At 44.4% G+C, this 20,622-nt stretch overlaps 1 protein-coding gene across 4 annotated transcripts in view; it reads right to left on the bottom strand.

The window, feature by feature from the left end:
• The window catches only part of Rbm14 (RNA binding motif protein 14), a 28,748-nt gene that overhangs the window by 3,734 nt on the left and 4,392 nt on the right, over positions 1 to 20,622 (bottom strand). The window contains exons 1-2 of one of the 4 annotated variants that reach the window (XM_041661669.1): positions 5,969 to 6,251; positions 4,348 to 4,770 (exon numbers count right to left, since the gene is read on the bottom strand). In XM_041661669.1, coding sequence (XP_041517603.1) covers positions 4,348 to 4,759 — 412 coding nt within the window. In that variant the 5' untranslated portion in view covers positions 4,760 to 4,770; positions 5,969 to 6,251. Of the gene's footprint in view, positions 1 to 4,347; positions 4,771 to 5,968; positions 6,299 to 14,041; positions 14,923 to 15,653; positions 17,116 to 20,622 lie in introns of those variants that run through there. The other 3 variants (XM_041661668.1, XM_041661667.1, XM_041661670.1) reach the window with 3 other exon arrangements.

Genomic DNA, 20,622 nt, shown 5'->3' with positions numbered 1-20,622 from the left:
TTAAGCTGTAGCCCAATCTAAGTTATGACATACAGCCTGTTTCAAAAATCAAGTAAGATCTTGAAATTCTAAGAACATGCTCCAAACACAACCTTTCTTTGAAAAACACAATTGGTATTTTGAAAATGAAATAGTTCTAAAAGCCCTAATAAAAAGAAAAGAGGCAGCCGGGCGGTGGTGGCGCACGCCTTTAATCCCAGCACTTGGGAGGCAGGCGGATCTCTGTGAGTTCGAGACCAGCCTGGTCTACAAGAGCTAGTTCCAGGACAGGCTCCAAAACCAAAGAGAAACCCTGTCTCGAAAAAGAAAAAAAAGAAAAAAGGCAACTTTAAGAAAAAAGGTTAAAACTAAATTCTCAATTTATTCACCTAATAAGAAATTTCTACCTATGTCAACAAATTTACTGGCAAATGAATTCAAAAGGTATCTAAATCCAACAAAATCTTCACAGTGTAATGTCTCTAATGCACTTCAACACATAGGTTGTAACAGTAACAGAAGAGGAGGCTGGAAGAATGGCACAGTGGTAAGATCACTGGTTGCTCTTCCAGAGAAGACAGGTTCTATTCCCAACATTTACATGGAAGATCACAATTACCTGTAACTCCAGTTTCCAGGGGATCTGATCCCCTCTTCTGGCCTCCAAGGTGCCGAGCACACTTAGTATACATATATACATGCAGGCAAAAGTAAAAAATAATTTTTCGGGCTGGAGAGATGGCTCAGGTTAAGAACACTGACTGTTCTTCCAGAGGTCCTGAGTTTAATTCCCAGCATCCACATGGTGGTTTACAGTCATCTAAAATGAGGTCTGATGCCCCCTTCCGGAATGTAGGCAGACATGAAAACTAACACTGTATACAAAATAAATAAATAAATATTTTTAAAAAAATAACTTTTCAAGTCACTAGAAAAATGGTTTCTCCTACATAAAAGAAAGTGTTAAATAATCTCACCTGAAAAATCAAAATTAGATCCTAGGAACTATTAAGAGAGTGAGGAGACAAAATACAAAAACAGGTAAAGCTTAATAAATCTAAACTGCAGATATCAAAAAGAACAAAGATAGGCAGTTAGATATTTACAGGCCATAATGGAAACACTGAAATTTGCCCAGGATGGGGATAGGGAAACTTTAGAACATAACAAATTAGGGGAAAAAATACAACCAAGAAGCATGCAAACACACTTAAGACATAGAATTATTCACTGATAAATGCCTTGATCTACGCATTTGTTGATTCTGGTGTCCAAAAAGGGAACTAAACCTTTTAAATCTAAAATCAGTTTTCTTCAAGTAGGCAAGGAAAAAAAAAAAGAATATAAACTAAAAGGAAAAGGACTAGTCAGGTATTATTACTCAACATATAAAGAACTTTGACCAATTAAGAAATGAAACAAAGGGCTGGAGAGATGGCTCAGAGGTTAAGAGCATTGCCTGCTCTTCCAAAGTTCCTGAGTTCAATTCCCAGCAACCACATGGTGGCTCACAATCATCTGTAATGGGGTCTGGTGCCCTCTTCTGGCCTTCGAGCATACACACAGACAGAATATTGTATACATAATAAATAAATAAATATAAAAAAAAAAAAAAAAAAAAAAAGAAATGAAACAAAGCACTCGGGAGGCAGAGGCAGGCGGATCTCTGTGAGTTCGAGACCAGCCTGGTCTACAAGAGCTAGTGCCAGGACAGGCTCCAAAGCCACAGAGAAACCCTGTCTCAAAAAACCAAAAAAAAAAAAAGAAAAAAAAAATGAAACAAAGGCAAGCATGATATAATTCCAGCACTCAGGAGACAGGCAGGTGGATCTCTGTGAGTTTGAGGCCAGCCTGATCTACAGAGCAAGTTCCAGGACAATCAGAGCTGCTGTTACAGAGAGAAATCCTGTATAGAAAAACTATGCGACCACACACACACATACACACAGGGAGGGAGGGAATAAAACAGTAATGCTAGGGATTGGAGAAACACACACCTAGAAGAGGCTGGAGACAGAAAAATGGCTTAAACCCAACCTAAGTTTAAGGCCAACCTAGGTAACATAATGAAGAAAGGAGAGAAGAAATGGTCTCCAGCTGTTGCTCAGCTTACTAGCATGTGAAAAGCCCTGGACTCTATCTCTAGCACCGTATTTTGAAAAACCATGACATTAAGAGAAACAGTGTAAAATTAACTAAGCATGGGTTAGCATCAGATCCCAAGTTTCAGATACCCAGTTATAAGAACACTTGCCCTCAAACAGACTACACTGTCCTCCTCCCCTTACACATGTAACTGCCACCAGAAGACACCAGCTCTGTGTGATTAAAGTGCTGGAAAGCCTCCAAATATCAGGTATCATACCAGAACCTTCCACAAAAGCAGTCTTTGCTTCCAATTAAGTTGTTGACAAAATAACTCTCAGCTTCCCAATTAAAAAAGAAAAGCAAACTAGACCTGAGAGACCTGTGACATTTTTAATAATGCAAAGCAATGCCCATGACACAGGGCACTTGTCACATGGGGGGGGGGGTGTCATCAGACTCTAGAAAGGTTCAATTTAAGAGGGGGGGGAACCAAAGATGACAATAAAGCACAGTTCCACAAAAGTTAGTAATGAAGAAAAGAACCTGCCACTGCTTAGTATTAATAAGCCACAGCCCAGGCTTGAAATACAGTTCTGAGGGGGATCTGCACACATGTACACATACACACACCACACTCAAACAACACACATAAAGTTAAATATTTTTAAAAAGGGGGGGGCAGGCTAGAGAGATGGCTCATAGGTTAAGAAGACACTGGCTCAATTCCCAGCACCCACATGGTAGCTCACAACGTCTGTTAACTCCAGTTCCAAGGGGGTCTGCAATCTTCACATCAAAGCATAAACAAACAAACAAATAAATAAGAAGAAAACCTGAGTTATGGGTCTGGTGGGATGGTTCAGCAGTTAAGAGCACTTCCTGCTCTTCTAAAGGACCTGTGTTCAGGTCCTAGCACCTAATCACCACATGGCTGACAACCACCTGGTTCCAGTCCCAAGGGATCTGACACCCTCTTCTGACTTCTGTAGATCACACATAAATATTTCAAAATCTGTGTGTGTATTTTTTTTTTATTTCCCCCTTAAGAAATATAGCTATGAGTTCCAGGACTATGCTGTAATCTGGAAGTTTGTCAGAACCTTAAAAAAAAACTGTTTCTGACTCTTGGAACCTAAAAGCATGAGGAGTTCAAAGTCCAGCTGACAATTCAGTCTTTTAAATGCCACTCTTGATAAGAAAGTTTTGATCTTAAAATAAAATACCTTTCAAATGAATTGATAAACCACATCAACACCCTCCAGGCACAAAAACAATTCAGCCACCAGGGATTTATGGTAACCCCAAACTATCCCCCAAAATGTCGAAACCAATCTACCCCTGCATGCACATGAAACCAACTGGAGAACATGCCATTACTGCTCCAAATCCTAACTCTTCCTCTCTAGATTCTTAAAATCAGTCTCCTAATTCTAAGTGATGTTCAAATGTGACTCCTTCACACAGACATAAAGCAAAACTAAAGCCAGAACCTTTCAAAAGTTTGTTATCTTTACTGAAAGAACTGAAACAAGAGGGGAAGCTTAACCCAAATTCTGTCCCTGCTGCTTTCTTTCTCTGGATTTTCCTCTATCAAGTGCAACTCAATGTGACCTTGTGTTGATCCAATAAAAATCAGAATTAAAAAGAAGACAAAGTCTTCAGAGAAATGATTTTGTTTGTTGTATTCTCAAGACAGGGTTTCTCTAACAGTTCTGGCTGTCTTGGAACAACTCACTCTGCAGACCAGGCTGGCCTCTAACTCAGAGATCCACCTGCCTCTGCCTCCCAAGTGATGGGATTAAAGGCTTGCGCCACAGCCACCACCATGCACACAGAAAGGATTTCACAGACTCAAGAGACTTAAATACTACAAATGAAAACGAACTATTATTTCCCCCTCCAATCACCATTCTCCATTTTATAAAATTCATTACCTATTTCCTGCATTGTTCCTGAACGTTTCATAAAAAAAGGTCAGTGGGTGTGACTTAGAGAGTAAAAAAGCCCTTGTCACCTGACTTGTTAGGTCGGCCACCTAAATTCAATCCCTGTGACCCACGTGGTAGGAGAGAACAAATTCCCCCAAGCTGTCCTCTGATCTCCATATGCATGCTGCAGCACACAGGCACAGATACAAAGTAAATGAATAAACATAAAAATGCATCACCCATCCTTGTCAGCCAGCAAAAAGTTTTCTATCCCAAACCCTTTCTCTACTCATCCAATTTCTTCCTAATAGCCTTATGTTGAGCTGCCAATCACCAAAAGAGAGTGGTTCACCTTGAAACTCTGTGTTGTCAAGGCCTCTGATGGCCTCCACTGCATCCTCTGCCCGCTCCATGTGTACAAAGGCATAATCTTTCACGATGTCACATTCAATGACTGGGCCATACTCCTCAAACTTGGCCCGAAGCTCTTGGTTGGTACAAGTGGGACTGATGTTGCCCACATGTAACTTGGTTGAAGCTTTGCTCTTATTCTTGCTGGCTTCCACATTGATGTTCACTCCGTGCAGTTTGTAGCGGTGTAGGTTGCGTATGGCATCCTCAGCGGCCGTCTTGTCCTCTATGTGCACAAAGCCATAGTTCTTAATGATGTCACATTCCAGCACCTTCCCGTACTGCTGGAAGAGTGAGCGGATCTCTTGCTCTGTGGCCTCCCGGGGAAGATTTCCAATGAACAGCTTCACCATTTCCACACAGCCTGCAAGTAAAAAGACAAAGTTTTTAAGGGAAGACCTAAGTCCACAGCAACTATTAAAAAAATAAATAAAACCAATCCCTACTATCACATCCTTTTACTCTAGCATATAGTTCCAAAAATTTTATCTTATGGGTGTGCCCTGTCACTTGTCCAAACAATAACCAACAAGGGAGTTCAACAAGAGAGCCTGCCTTACTCCCCACAAAAACTTCTATTAAAGAGGTCTCTAACAGGGCAGTCTTTTGTAGACAAAGGGAATTTTGTGGTGTTGGGCATCAAACCTACAGTGACGTGCGTTATAGGCCAATGCTCTGCCACTGAGTAGACCCTTTGCCCCAGACAAAGGAAAAACAGGGCTGGAAGTTTTGAGAATAAATTAAAAGCTACATATACTGAGCATTTCAGCCCACGGTGATAGCCACTAGAAAATAAGATTTTAAGCCGGGCAGCGGTGGCATACACCCTAAGCACAGCACTCAGGAGCACAAGTGGATCTGAGTTCTAGGTCAGCCTGATCTACAGAGCGAGTTCCAAGATGGGCTCCAAAGCTACAGAGAAACCTTGTCCCAAAAAAACTAAAAAATAAAAATAAAAAAAAAGAAAACAAGATTCTAACTACTAGACTTGCTAATTAGCTCTTCCTCTCTTAGCAATCAGTTCCGGAAACGTGGGCCTTGAAGTACCTGGGTTTATGAGTTTCCTTTGGAATAGCGAACACTGGAATCAACCAGATAATAAGTATGGGAAATACAGAAAGTGCCCGAGTAGGAGAGATCTTGGGGGAGGAGGGGGGGGGCGCACATCTTTACTATGTAGTTCCTACAAAAGAAAAACTGGCCGAGCGGTGGTGGTGCACGCCTTTAATCCTAGCACTTGGGAGACAGAGGCAGGCGGGTCTACAGAGTTCCAGGACAGCTAGAACTGTTACACAGAGAAGCGCAACAGAAAGAAAAAAGAAAAAAAAAAGGAAGGAGGGGAAAAAAGGAAAAGAAAACCTGCCTGGTCAAAGATGGATGCTATATATTGTTTAATGAGGCAACACGGCCCTGGGGCATGAGTCTCATGTCTAAATCTAAGAGTTAACTAGGCATAAACCCCCAAATAGGAAAATCAGCAAAGCAGAGGATAAAGGGGACAAAAGGAAGGTATTCCAGGGACTGCGGGGTGGGGACTTGGGGGAGGGCTGCTTCAGGCTTACCGCACAAAGTCGAGGACCGAGGTCGGCTCTCAGTGACGGCTACGCAGGCCGCGACCCCACTAGGACAGCCCTGACGTCCAAGGGAGTCAGGGAAGTTTTAATAAAGAACACAGAAGGATTTGGAGTCTCTCACCACATGGAAATCTGCAGATCCTCCTCCTCCTCGCAGCGCGGACGGTTCTGACAAAATGCTAAAATGGCGGCGGCCACAGCAGTGACTCTGGGTAGAAAGGGGGAGTGAACCTACCACCGGATTGGACGTTCGGTAAAGTAAAAGGCTGGCGTTCCCGGAGATCCTCTTCCTGATTGGTTACCGCGAACGCCAATTACCTGAGAGGCCAGGAAGAGGTGGAAACGTCAGTTATCCGGAGCTTTTATACGAAAGCCAATGAGTACACAGCCTAGTGAAAGCGAAGCCACTGATTGGGCAGGAGGTTCATGTGAGGGAGGAGTCACAAACGTGGGTTTCTTCGAACTGCGGCCCGCCATTAGGCAGACTAAGCGATAGTCTCAGTGTGGCAGTCAGTGGCTTCATGGCCCTAACTTGGTTAAGCTTTCACATTCCACCACTTCCACGTGCACGCTCTGACTGTATTCAGTCCTCTATTCCAAGATTTCGCACCCTGCAATTGAACGCCACTACACCCCGCAGTTTACACAGACCTCCGTCCAGCCTACACAGACCACACGCAATAAATAGCCGAGCACCCGCCCCTACTTAAAAATCAACCTCAGCCTTGGGCAATTTCCACTTTGGCCCTCCTAAGTCCCATAGCTACCCAGGAATTAAAACTAGGTAGTTGAAAAACTCTAAAACAGTCCGTAGATCCAGCTTCAATTACGGTGTAATGGCCCAGAAATGAGCCGGCCAGAAACCTAGGAGGCACTGGGATTAATGATCCCTCTAGCCTCCCACCACCCAAAATGTTGTGTAAACATAAAAGTTGACCTCCACCCCAACCTCACCCCCAAAAGGAAAAAAAAAAACAGCAACAAAAACAAAAGCAAAAAACAGGAACGGCAAAAGTTTGGTTTGGTTTTGTTTTATTGGGTGCCATTAGCCAGAGCTGTTAAGTTTAAACTCCCTAGAACTGACCTTAGGAGAAAAGGCTTTGTGACAATGAGCTGCAAACAAGTACAAACGAACATTCTTCACAGGATCCAATGCCCTCATCACATTTTTCTCACCCACTGGTTGCTTCACATAATCCCATACTCAGTGAGCAAGCAACTTTAGTCACGACCGTTGCAAAGCAGCTTTTGAAGATGGGGATAAAAGGGGAAAGGTGCTTAATGGATAACTTGAACATGAACATGAACAGGCAGAAAGCAGGGCAACTTCATGAGAACAGGATGATGGGGAAAGGAAGAACAAACAGCATACTGCCACCCAAACCGGCAGGGGGGGGGGGCAGGGGGATTGACTAAAACAAAAAAGACAGAAAATAAGCCTAACTCAGAGACAGAAAACTAGCCAATAATTTAAGTATGGGAAAAGGTATTTTTTTTTTAAGTTAAAACCTAGGCAGTTGTGGCGCACACCTTTCACCCCAGCATTTAGGAAGCAGAGGCAGGCGGAACTCTGAGTTCCAGGTCAGTCTGTTCTACAGAGTTCCAGGACATCCAGAAAAATCCTGTCTCAAAAAGCAAAACTCTTCTGAGTTCAAAGCCAGTCTGGTCTATATGGCGAGTTCCGGGACACCAGGACAGGCTCCAAAGTTACAGAAAAACCCTGTCTCAAAACCCCCACCCCCCATGTGAAAATATGACATTAAATATGGCCACTCTGATGCACCTGAGTCTGAGTAAAGGCAACCTGAGATCAGTAATCAATACAACCAGTTCTACCGCCCTGGACCTTTCTGAGGAGGTCTAATACTACATTATCACAACTCAATATGTATCCAGAAACACATATAGTATAGAAATTCTTTTCTCTCAGTTCAATCTTCTAAATTTTCTTATGCTGAAATCCCTGAAAAATACCTGCAATAGCATACAAGACCAATTCATTCACTAAATTAGAATCTCTACAGGTTCAAAGGTAGAGACTAGGTAACAATTCAAAGGATCACAATTCATGCCAGTGTGCAGACATCAAAACCACCAGACTATGGCCAACCAACCTCCAAATCAAAATCATGTCCTTGGTTGTTAAAATCTACTACAGCTGAACAGGCAATACCAGCACGTAAGAGGGAGAAGCAATTAAGTCTCTGTGAGTTCAATGCCAGCCTGGTCTACATAGCAAGTTCCAGGTTAGTCAAGCCTACATAGTTTGACTCTGCCTAAAAGAAAAACGGGAGTGAGGGGCATATTCCAACTTCTTTATGGACTAACAAACTACCCAACCAGGTTTTCGCTACAGTCTCAGTCTGCTTGATCACCACCAGATAAAGACTGTTTTTTTAATTCTCTATTCAGATCTTTTACTGGCCGCTCTTTCCCCACCCCACCCCCGAGACAGGGTTTCTCTGTGGCTTTGGAGCCTGTCCTGGAACTAGCTCTTATAGACCAGGCTGGCCTCGAACTCAGAGATCCGCCTGCCTCTGCCTCGAGTGCTGGGATTAAAGGCGTGCCACCACCACCCAGTTTACTGGCCGCTGTATCTAAAGTCACACACACTGACTTGTAACTGATCACTTCATACTACTTTTGCAAATAATTACAATTACTTGAAATTCTATCTTGATCATTTTCCATATTACATGCCCTCAATGCTGGAACTACTTTGGTAACATGAAAGACACTCAAATATTTATTGACTAAAAAAAGAATGCAGGCCAGAAGCAGAGGCAGAAGAACTGTGAGTTCAAGGCCAACCTGGTCCACAAGTCTACAAGAGCTAGTTCCATGACAGCTAGGACTGTTACACCGAGAGACCCTGTCTCAAAAAAAGGGAAGGAAAGGAAAAAACCTAATGCATGAGAAACCTTTTTGATATCTGAGGAAGTGATTGGATTCAGTTCATGTTATACTGGCTTGCTGGCTAGAGAGGTATATGCTCAATGATAAGCGTCTAACATGTAAGGTCCTTACTTTAGAATCCCAGTACTTCAGCAAGGCAGTGGTGGCACAAACCTTTAAACCCGGTACTTGGGAGGCAGAAGCAGGTATTCTCTGTGAGTTCGAGGTCAGCCTGGTCTACAGAGTGAGTTCCAGGACAGCTAGGGCTATTGCACAGAGGAAACCCTGTCTCGAAAACCCAAAAGAATCCCAGTACTTCAAGGAAAAGTTATCTGTGCTTATCATCACCAGAACGTTTCAATCTTCTTCAAAACAAAATCTGATCATCAAGTCAGAGGTGGCTTTTCATCATGACGTTGACAATAGCAAAATGAAGCCTTCGGTAACGAGGTTAACTATAGACCAAGTGTTCACACTGAGGTCTATTTGCTCACAGCCCTTACAGAAAGTTACAGCACCAATTTCAAACCCTCTCCCTTAACTATAATCCCACCTACAGAAGCACTTTTACTGTCTTCTATTTTTAAATCATCTTGTCTGCCAGGGCTAGGTATGTAGCACAATCATAGAACGCCTGCCTAGCAAGGAGGACCTGGGTTCACTCCCCAGCAACATAACTAAAAACTCTTAGATACCTCAGCCTTTTTTTTTTTTCCTTTTTGGTTTGTCGAGACAGGGTTTCTCTGTGTAACTCTGGCTGTCCCAGAACTCACTTTGTAGACCAGGCCGACCTCAAACTTAAGAGATCCACCTGCCTTTGTCTCCCTGAGTGCTGGGACTAAAGGCGTGTGCCACCACCACCTGGCTGCCTTAGCCTGCCTAGTACTAGAAATATAGCCACAAGCCAACACGTCCATCTAATAATTTACACTCCTAATAAATAACTGGCCCCTAGTCCAAAACTGAGTCACAAGTTTGACAAAGGCTCAAATTAAAACCCAGTATCAAGGATGTTCATAGGGAGCCAACAGGCTAATAACCAAGTGTGCCCACTCCAAGCCCACTGGCTAACTATATTATTTCTACTCCTTTCCATTCAAGATGTCCCTCGTACTGCAAACTTTATTTTTTCATAAGCAAAAGAAAAGTCATCCTAAGACACAAAATGGTGTCACCAGAGATGGGGGGTCGTCCATATTGGTGTAGTCTAGTAGGTTAAGTCATTGCTATGCTGCTATGCAGCACTCACAGCAAAAACTCAGATGACTCCAATGTGTTGCATTCAAACCTATATCCCAAGTCCTTTGCAAAACTACATGTTTCACCAGGTCAGCTCAGTGTCCCCAGACTCTATTGTCTCATTCCTAAGATGAATTTCTTTTTACATGTATGAATCTGAGCCTGTGAGAATTTATGTGCACCATGTACAGGACCCACAGAGGACATTGGATGCTATGCTTCTCTAGAACTAGAGTTAAGGGTTGTTATGAACCGCCAAGTAGGTTCTGAGAACCAAACCCAGGACCCTCTGCAAGATCAGAAAGTACTCTTAAGCAATGAGGCATCTCTGGAGCCCCGAAAAATGAAACTTAGTAACTGAGTATAATACATACCCTCATTTGTTTTATGTTCACTCATCCTTTTAGAAACTATTATGGAATAATAATTACAAGAGGTAATGTATTTTGGTTTCAATGAACATTAACATATAAAAATGACTTTTTCTTTTTTTCAAGACAAGAAGGGTTTCTCTGTGTAGCTTTGGAGCCTGTCCTGGAACTTGCTCTGTAGACTAGGCTGGCCTTGAACTCAGATCTGCCTGCCTCAGTTTCCCAAGTGCTGTGATTAAAGGCGTGTGTGCCACCACCGCCAAACTAAAAATGACTTTTTTGATACTACTATCACTTTTTGATACTTCTGAGTTGGTTAATAAAAAAATGATTTTAAGCAATACTTAGAACCATGATCATGTTAAATGAGGTACTAAGGGCACGGTTTAGTTGGTAGAGTGCTTCCTTCATAGCATGAAGGCGTTCCTGGAGTCATTCACATCCCAAGCACCATATAAACGGGAAATGGTGGTACATGTCAGTAACCGTAGCACTTGGGATGTGAAGACAGATATGAATTTAAGGTCATCCTAAGCTACACATGAAGTTGGGAGACCAGCCTCAGACATCTAAGACCCTGTTCTCAAAACAAACAAACAAAAAATTAGATAAGAACAAAGTTGAGTATGGTGGTGCACACCTTTAATTATAGCACTCATGAGACAGAGGCCCGCAGAGAGCTAAGTCTAAGGTCAGCCTGATCTACCTGTTGAATTCTGGGCCAGCCAGGGCTACAGAGTGGCACCCTGTCTCAAATTAAAAAAGAAAAAAAAAATACTGGATGATAAAAACAAGGCAGAAGTACTGACATATCCAATTATCACACAGTTAAGAGGAAAAACCAGACTGGGCAGTAGCAGCGCATGCCTTTAATCCCAGCACTCAGGAGGCAGAGGCAGGCAGAGCTCTGTAAGGTTGAGGCCAGCCTGGTCTGCAGACAAATTCCAGGAAAGGCTCAAGTTAGAGAAACTGTTATCGAAAACCAAAAAAGAGGTAGAGTCAGGATTCAAACTCAAACCTGAGTTAAGTCTTACCAAAAAAAAGTATTCTCTAGTCACTGACACATCCCCTTCTCCTAGGTCCACCCTTTGCCTAGCACTGCTCATTAACTCTAACAGTTCGCCGGGGTAGGTCCTACTTTCCAGTGCGGAGCTCTCTCCAGCCAACCCCAGACCAAGCTCCCAAGCACTGCCATCTCAAGCTTTATAGATAGAGATTTAATTATGAGTCAGAGGGAGACCTGAAATTAAAAGTTTTCAGAAGAAAAGGCCTTATTTTAGCATCTTTTTAAAACATAATTTAGATAAATATTAGCTTTCTGTGTACTATTTTATCTTCTCTATTACCCAAACTTCTATTAAATAACGCCAGTCCATAAATCTAGTAAATATATTTTCATTATGGTTTTACCATGCTACTCTATTGTCCCTTGACTTGGCTTGATAGGACAAAATGCCTGGAGAACCAACAGACTGTGCAAGGACTCTGACACTGCTTAGCTGGGGACACAAGGGGGTTGTATAGAAAAGTAGCACACTTCTAGAGACCGGCTCCTCATTGATGGTCTCTCATTATCTCTATTTTAAGAAATGGAGCCCCAGCAAGCCAAGAGAATTTAAAACAAAAGCCAAACCTCTGAAGAGGACAGGCTGATAAGGTTAGAAGTCTCTGTGTATGTCTTGTTCCAGGAATAAACCAACAAAACTTCTCCAATATGGCCAACATGTAGAGATGCTATGTGTAGAAGTTGAATGTTCTGAAGATGCGATGAAAATCCATTTCCCCAAAACACTCATTACATTTCTGTCCTCCCATTCACCAAACCCATCTTTCCCCAAGTTTTAAGAACTTAAAACTCAGATATCGATAAAAAGCAAAGTATGAGTGGGTTATAGAATAGAGATGAATAATTTAAATAAAGTTTTTTTTTAACAATCTGCAAGAGAAAAGAAAATGACAAATGATTTAGCTCTGTAGCTCCTTCTGGCTTGAATGAGAACCCTGAGGGCTGGGGCAATGAGGCATCAGGATCTAAAGATGGCCAACAGTTAGACTGATCCAATAAACCAAATCACTTTGAGTTTAGCTGTAAAAAAGATCAACACTGGCCCTGGGAATACATAAAGCTGGTTGGAGGGGGGAGATTGTTTTTGTTTTCTGCAGGAACCATGGAATTGTGACTGTGGCAGAACAAGGGCTGGAGGAAAAGGAAAATGACAAAGAGATACTGCAAATACCTAGACCACAATCAGGCCCTACATCCAACCCTCTACTCCCCCAGAGCAGTCACGCCAAGTCTGTAACTTAGCTCTCATATTCTACCATCACAGAGAAAAGTATTAAGAAACCTATCTTTCCATTCTACCCCCATTCTGAAGAGGAATGAATATGAGCAGCAAAGCACCTGAAGACAAGGCGATGAGCAGAAAGAGAAGCAAATAAAAGACCTTTGACCCCAGTACTCCCTGAGATTTACCCGTTAGCCACAAATAAGAACTTGTGAGTTTGAGGCATTTTTTACATGATGGGCAGAAGGAAGAAGACATTTGGGGCAAACTACTGTCACAGCCAAGTTCCGATGATGCCAATGAAGGAGGCAGACAACCCACCCCATCTATTTTGCAGCTGCAATCACACGTGCACGCACATACCTTAATCCACCAAGCCCCCAAATGTCTCTAAAGCATCCTTCCCCAAGGAGTATCAGGGTTCTGTTATCACTCCACTTAACCAGTCTTCTTTTATCTACCCATCAAGTTCAAACCTCCATTTTATCCCTGGTTCAAACTGCCCAGGTCTTCCAGCCCTCTTCCAGACAAGCTCTCTATCAATTCTTTGTTCAATCTCAGCATTCCTTCTTGATTATGTTTGCACCCCAGCCACTTCTCATGAATGTTTTATAATACCTTCAGATATAAACCCAGCAAAAAGGTATCTAAAAACCATAATAGATGCAGACAGGTGTTGTGATGACCGAAGTTGGCAGGACACATGAAGGATGCTCCATGATGAAGTTCAACAGGCGAAGTACCACGATATGGTCAGATAGCCCCATATGCTTCATATTTTCCTTGCCCCTCATTTTTCCAACCACAGGGCAGTACCGGATAGTGACATCACCTCCACTCCACTATAGCTTCTTTCCCAGGTCCCAGCCTCAACACTCACTCAAGCCTACTGCCTGGATTCATTAGCTCTGTCAACACTGGCGGCAGCCCATTACCCAATCCCAGTCAGATCTCAGCCTGAACCATCCTATAGGATTGTAGTTTTTGCTTTGTTTCCTGAACTGGGAAAAGGTCATGGACATTAGTCAAACATAAGCAGAGGAAAATGGGCATTGTTCTGAATATGTGATCAACTGAAACTGATCCGTCTGCTCTCCAGTTCTAAAGATGGCATGCCATTTAAGATGATAATGAACTTAACCCCACTTTCAAGCACCTTTCCATACCTACTCTGGGTCTTCAGGCTGCCTTTCTTTAGCTGTCATGTCTTCCTGGATGTCAAACTGGCTCACCTGACACTGAATGCAATCAAGACAATGACAACCAGGTTTCCAAACCACAAATCGCCCCAAGTTTTATTTGTAGTCCATACAAAAGAGAAAAAAAATTAAGGTTTCTAACACCACCTACTTGGGCAGATAGGGAATTGGGACTATGCCAGTCACCATCAGCTAAACTTCAGTGGCAACCAGGGATCTGGACACATACCACCTGACTGTCCCAACCGGATCTCAGTCTCAATAGTCTCTACAGAGGACAGTCAGGGCCCCCTGGACTGCTGGCATAGGTTGGCCCACAGGAAATGGTTAAAGTAACCCTTTCCTGGCCTCCCTCACATCTAAAAAGAAAAACGCGCCGCCCGACATCAGCTGTAGGTTGTATGACCCTCCAAACAACCTCAAGTATCGCGCAGAAAAATAAAGGGAGCCAGGAAAAAAATAAAAATATAAAAGAAATGCCCATTCTGGAAAGATGGCAGGGTAGGGGAAAACCGCAGATCTAAAGCCAGTAGCAAGATGTGCTGCTGAGGCAAAGAAACAAAGCAGGCTACTGCCAAATACAAAATGGTCCTCTCCTGGGGAAGGCCCACATGGTAGAGGGAGGGGATGAAAAATCACCATTGGGAGAGGTATGAAACAGGGTGGTGATGACCTGAGTCTGAACCCTACCCTACCTCTTCCTCTCTCTCCCTTCCTGTGGCGCCCCATCCCCAGGATGGCCCTACATGCGGCGCTGGTAGCCAGAATGCATCTGAGCTGCCCGCAGGTAATCATTATAGGAGCCCGAATAGCGTGCGTAATCGGAATGGGCATCGGGCAGGCGACGGTAATCCAGCGAGGACTTTGTCGGCGAGCGGCGGAACGAAAGCTGCGACTCTGATAAACGGCGGTAATCAGAGAGCTCGGCTAAACGCCGGTCGGAACCATACCTAGTCGAGAGAAGAAGACAGTTGGTAAATGAGACAGTTTACGGGAGGGCTCCAGGTGGGCCTAGGGGAGATGCCATTGGGGACAGGGAGGGTGTTATCAGATTTGTCTCAAACCATTTGGTTTCCTTGTCAGAAGGCTCATCATACTATCCAGGCCAAGAAATCAAACAAGGTTTCAAGTCAGCAGGAAACAAGCCCTCTGCTGAAGCTCTCTCCCTTCCAAACTGGTCAAGGTGAATTATGGTCTACATTCCCAAACAAACTATCCCCATTCATGGGCCCTGTACAAAAAGACCTTGGTTCATCAACAGAACGACGGAGAAAAAGCAGGGTCCCCAACTTCCCAGGGTGAACGCACCTCATAAGCTTGCCTTCAGCCAGTGAGTGCCAAAAGGACTACTCTTTCACATCTACCCCATCAAAACCAGGACAACAGGGAATGGGCTTAAGACAGTGGGAAAAGCTATGAGCCAATCCTACAGAAAGTGGCTCCAGTGGTACATCCTAGAATGGTGACGTTTCCTGGTCCTAGGTAGTTGGTATCACCCCAGACTGAGCACTATGTTCCACCTAAACTCTGATGGCCAGAAATGTTCACTCACCCTCATGACCCTTGGACATCCCACAGAAGACCAAGTGAGGGGCCAATGGCTCCTGTTTCCCTCCCATGCCAACCTCAGCCCCTTGCCCTAAGCCCCAGCTGGGGGCTGAGGCGGGGGGGCATACAGTACCTTTTTGACATGGCGACAGCCTTTTTGTAGGGATCGTCGTAGCTGGCCCGGGGTGGGGAGAGGCGGGTACGCTCATAGGGCGGCGGGGTGCTGTTGGCGTTGGCAACGGCCCCCTGGGACATAGACAGGTAGGCTGCTGACGGCTGGCCTGTCCCATCGTAGGCACTGCCGGGCTGGCCACGGTAGGAGGCAGCAGCCTGGGGATGCTGCTGAGCAGCATACGAAGCAGCCAAAGAGGCTGACTGAGCGCGGTAAGGAGCTGCCAGGGTGGCAGAAGGCTGAGCCCCATAGGCAGCTGCTGCACCATAGGAACCAGTGGCCGCAGCAGCAGACTGAGCTCCATATGAGCCTGTCAGGCCCATTGATGCTTGAGCCCCATAACTATTCAGCTGGGTCTGAACAACTGGTTGAGCCCCATAGGAACCAGCCATTGGGGTAGTGGCTTGTGCAGCATAAGCAGCTGGCTGGCTAGCATAGGCAGCAGCTGTGGCTGGCTGTGCCACATAAGCAGCAGGCTGGGAAGAATAGGAAGCAGCCTGTTGGGCAGCATAAGGGGCAGATTGGGCACTGTAAGAGGCTGAGGGCTGGGCATTGTAAGAGGCTGCCTGGGCTCCATAGGCCAGTGAGGAGGCTGCAGATTGGGCACCATAGGAGGCTGCCTGAGCTCCATAGGTACCTAGGGAAGAAGCTGCTCCCTGTGCATTGTAGGAAGAAGCAGCCGCACGAACCCCATAGGAAGAGGCAGCTTGGGCGCCGTAAGAGGATGGCTGGTTACCATAGGTGGCGAGGGAGGATCCCTGAGCCCCATAGGAATTAAGCGAAGAAGCTGCAGCTGCCTGACCCCCATAGGTGGAAAGGGCTGAGGCTGAGGGCTGCGCTCCACCATATGGGCCAAGAGAGGAAGCTGCAGCAGACTGGGAACTAGGGCTAGCCAGCTGACCCCTGTATGGGGCCCCAAGGGAGACAGAGGGCTGAGCACGGTAAGAGGCTGCCTGGGCTGCCATGGGCTGAGTCCGATAACCAACACCCAAAGAGGCAGAAGGCTGGGCCCTATAGGCAGCTCCCAGTGACACTGAGGGTTGGGCACGGTAGGTGGCTGGCTGGGCCGTCAGAGGAGCCACATAAGAGGCTCGAGGAGGTGAACGGCGCAGGGGGCTGCGGTCGCGACCAAAGAATGGCGGTGTGGGCTGACGGGCTTGCCCATCAAAGCCACCAGTGCTGTTGCCAAAAGCCTGTTGGTAGTCGAAGGTGGCAGAGAAGCCACCAGTTCCAGGGAATGCTGTATCCCCAGCCCCTGGTTTCTTGGTCTTGTCCCCAGACTGGATAGCCAGGGCAGGCCCCTTCTTCTGCCCCTTGGTTGAGAGTTCCACGTTGATGCGCTTGCCCTTCACTTCCTTGCCGTTGAGCTGCGCGATGGCGGCTTTGGCATCTGCTTCCTTCTCCATGTGAACAAACGCGTAGTCTGATAAAGCAGCAGACAGAGGGTTAGCAATTAGGGGGGCAGGGCATGCTACCTGTTGGGTCCCAAACTGGACACACAACAGCACCCAGCTGTTGCCAGCTACAACCAGGCTTCCAAACCCTCCTCTACATGAGTATGCCATGAAATGTGGCTGATGTGTAACAAAGCTTTTGACAGTCTCAAGCAGTCATTTGACTACGGCCTTCTTCCCTGTCCCCCTGCCACTTCAATCAACTAACTTTCTGTGAAAAAAGAAAAGCAAAAATGAACAACAATGCAGGATAAAAATCTTCACAGCTTCTATAAATATAAACCAGCAAGCAAATACACAAAGTATTTCTAGATCACTCAATTACTCAATGTTCTCAATTCAAGCACATCTAATAACTAGCTACTTAACACTCACCTCTGAAGCTAAGAGCTTAAAACACTAGAAACCACCACTCACAATTTGGTGTGACTCACTTCTCTGTCTAGGTCCAATTAGTAAAAGCAGAGTGACTGCAAGAAGCAAGCATTCACAGAATTCCTGCTAGAAAATCTTCCCCTTTCCATATTACTTTCCAGTTTTCACACCCACTTTCACATCCAGGACCTCTCAACAATCCTGGGAGGCAAACTTTTAGGCAAACAGGTTCCAAGTTTCTATAAGGCTTGCTGCAAATCAATTTATTAATGCCAGGACCAAAGCCCCAGCTAGCTCTTCCATGCCCCTTTGTTTCATCCGGAGGTCCATGGACAGGATTGTGTAGTATAACTAAAAACGTTAACTTGCACAGAAGCTAGACCCTATGAGTGTCAGTAAGATAAGGGAATGGAATCAAGAGTCCACATTGCTTTCTCTGCTATTTCCTCTTCAAGGGACAGAAGAACACATTCCCCTTAAAAGATTGTTTGCTGAATTTTCAGGTTTACCCTTAAAGGGCACTTGCTTTATTGGGAGGGGAAAGCGTAGGGCCAGGGACTGAACATACAAAGGGCCTTACACATGCCAGTTCATGACTGAGCAACATCACCAGCCACCTACCTAGGTTCTCTCATTAAAGACTTGAGTAAATTGTGTTGGGAAGAAGTCTAAGACAGGATATTGATCTGAGAACTCTAATCATCTACAACATAGGAAAAACTTTTTTTTTTTTTTTTTTGGTTTTTCGTGACAGGGTTTCTCTGTGGTTTTGGAGCCTGTCCCGGAACTAGCTCTTGTAGACCAGGCTGGTCTCGAACTCACAGAGATCCGCCTGCCTCTGCCTCCCGAGTGCTGGGATTAAAGGCGTGCGCCACCAGCGCCCGGCTAGGAAAAATCTTAAAGGGGAAGAAATTCTTAACAACAACCATACCACGAACCGTAATAGTGCCATCAAGAGGATATAAAGAACAATGAAAGGAACCTAAGGTTTTGCCCCTAACTCCATTTTGGACCTGTGGTTACTTTACGTAAATTAAGAGGCAGGATCCAATCTCTGTCATATCAGTGCAAGAAATGAGGAGTTATCTGGACGGAATTACTAAGGCTATTATCTATTATAAAATAGATTACTGTGAATGGCCTCCCAACAGCCATCCTTACTTTTAGGACTTATTCCAAGATGCTTATCTAAGTTATTCCTTCCTACAGAACAAGTCATTTCCTGGATTTGAAGACAATGCCCTCTCCCAAAAAGTAAAAGGCAAAAAGCCAAGTACAATATAATATCAAGGATCCTGGGCTACACTACAAGGCCCAGCTTTAGATCCATCATCCCTGACTTGTTAGGTGATCTTAAAGAATATAACATTTATTCCCTGTTGGAAAAATTTATACTACTAACCTCAAATTAGAGGTCAAGTAAGAAGACAGAAATGCCTTGTGAGGTATAAATGGCTGCAAGATAATGGAGAATTATGACAATTCTTCAAACCTAAACTAACCAGAGATTTATTTCCCTAGAGAATATTATTTTTCATCTAATAAATCATAATGCCACATAAACTTGAAACCTGCTTAATATGACCAAAGAACAAAATGAAGCTGGAGAGCTGGACCAGCAGTCAAGAGCACTTGCTGCTCTTACAGAAGACCCAGGTTTGGTTCTCAGCACCCACATGGGCAGCTCATAATCACTTCCTGTTCCAAAGAATGCCACACCTTCTAACTGTGTAGGCACATATATGCAGGCAAAACATTCATACACATAAAATAATATTGGGAGGGTCAAGATGGGGTCTTATTATGTGACTCCAACTATCTTGAAACTCACTGTGTAGACTAGACCAGGCTCATCTCTAACTCACAGAGATTCCTCCCCGGCCCCCTCCATCTCTGTCTTCTGAGTATGGGATTAAAGGTGTTCACCATTATGCCTGGCTTAATTTTTAAGAACAAGATGAACACCAAGCTTGATGTTCCTAGTTCAACAAATGCTAGTCTTCAATGATCCCATGGTCAAAAGCTGACTTTTTTTTAATTATTTATTTATTTATTTATTTATTTATTTTATTATGTATACAATATTCTGTCTGTGGTGCAGGCCAGAAGAGGTCACCAGACCTCCTTACAGATGGTTATGAGCCACCATGTGGTTGCTGGGAATTGAACTCAGGACCTTTGGAAGAGCAGGCAATGCTCTTAACCACTGAGCCATCTCTCCAGCCCAAAAGCTGACTTTTTTTTTAACAATTATGAAAGGCTAAATGTTACTTTCCACCTAGCCACAGGGTATTTGAATTGTCCTTTGATTGCTGATCTCTAGTTTAGGTTGATCAGCTAAAAATAGCTATTGTGGCCTAAGATATCTTTAAAAACAGAGAGGCCAGGTGTAGTAAAGCTTGTCAAAACTCCAGCACTCAGGAGGTGAGACAGACAGAAGGTGAGTTAGAGGTCAACAAGAGCTACAAAGTCACTGGAAAAAAAAAAAAGAAAAAAAAAAGCTGAACTCACCTCAAGAAAGACAAAGGTACCAGGGAAATGCAATGACAAGCAGAAACACCCACCCACTCAAAAGAAAACATTAAGGTTAGCTGGAGCTTCAAAGTAGATGGGGCAGAAGGTGAGGTAGAAAGAGACAACCAAACAACAGGAAGGACAAAGGAACCTTCCTGCATTCTTTTTTTTTTTTTTTGGTTTTTTTGAGACAGGGTTTCTCTGCGGTTTTGGAGCCTGTCCTGGAACTAGCTCTTGTAGACCAGGCTGGTCTCGAACTCACAGAGATCCGCCTGCCTCTGCCTCCCGCTGCATTCTTGATCTTTGTTCCCCTCACTACGTAACCCTGGCTGGCATAGACCAGACTAGCCCTCAACTCATAAGAGATCTGCCTGACTGACTTGCAAAATGCTGGAATTAAAGGCAGCTCAGTGGGTGGAGCATGGACCGCTCACCCATGTCAAGTGGTTCACAGCTCCGTTAACTCCAGCTCCAGGGGATCCAAAGTACTCTAGCTAGACTCCACATACACACATAATTAAAAAAAAATAAATCCAAAAAATAAATAAATAAAGGCATGCACCAACATGACCACCCACCTGTTTCCT

This window comes from Microtus oregoni, unplaced genomic scaffold (assembly GCF_018167655.1).
Source record: "Microtus oregoni isolate MIOR12 unplaced genomic scaffold, Mior012 000012F_ref0000307, whole genome shotgun sequence".
Classification (NCBI taxonomy): Eukaryota; Metazoa; Chordata; class Mammalia; order Rodentia; family Cricetidae; genus Microtus; species Microtus oregoni.
Note: the sequence above shows the minus strand (reverse complement) of the source record. Positions and strands in the feature narration are given on the sequence as shown.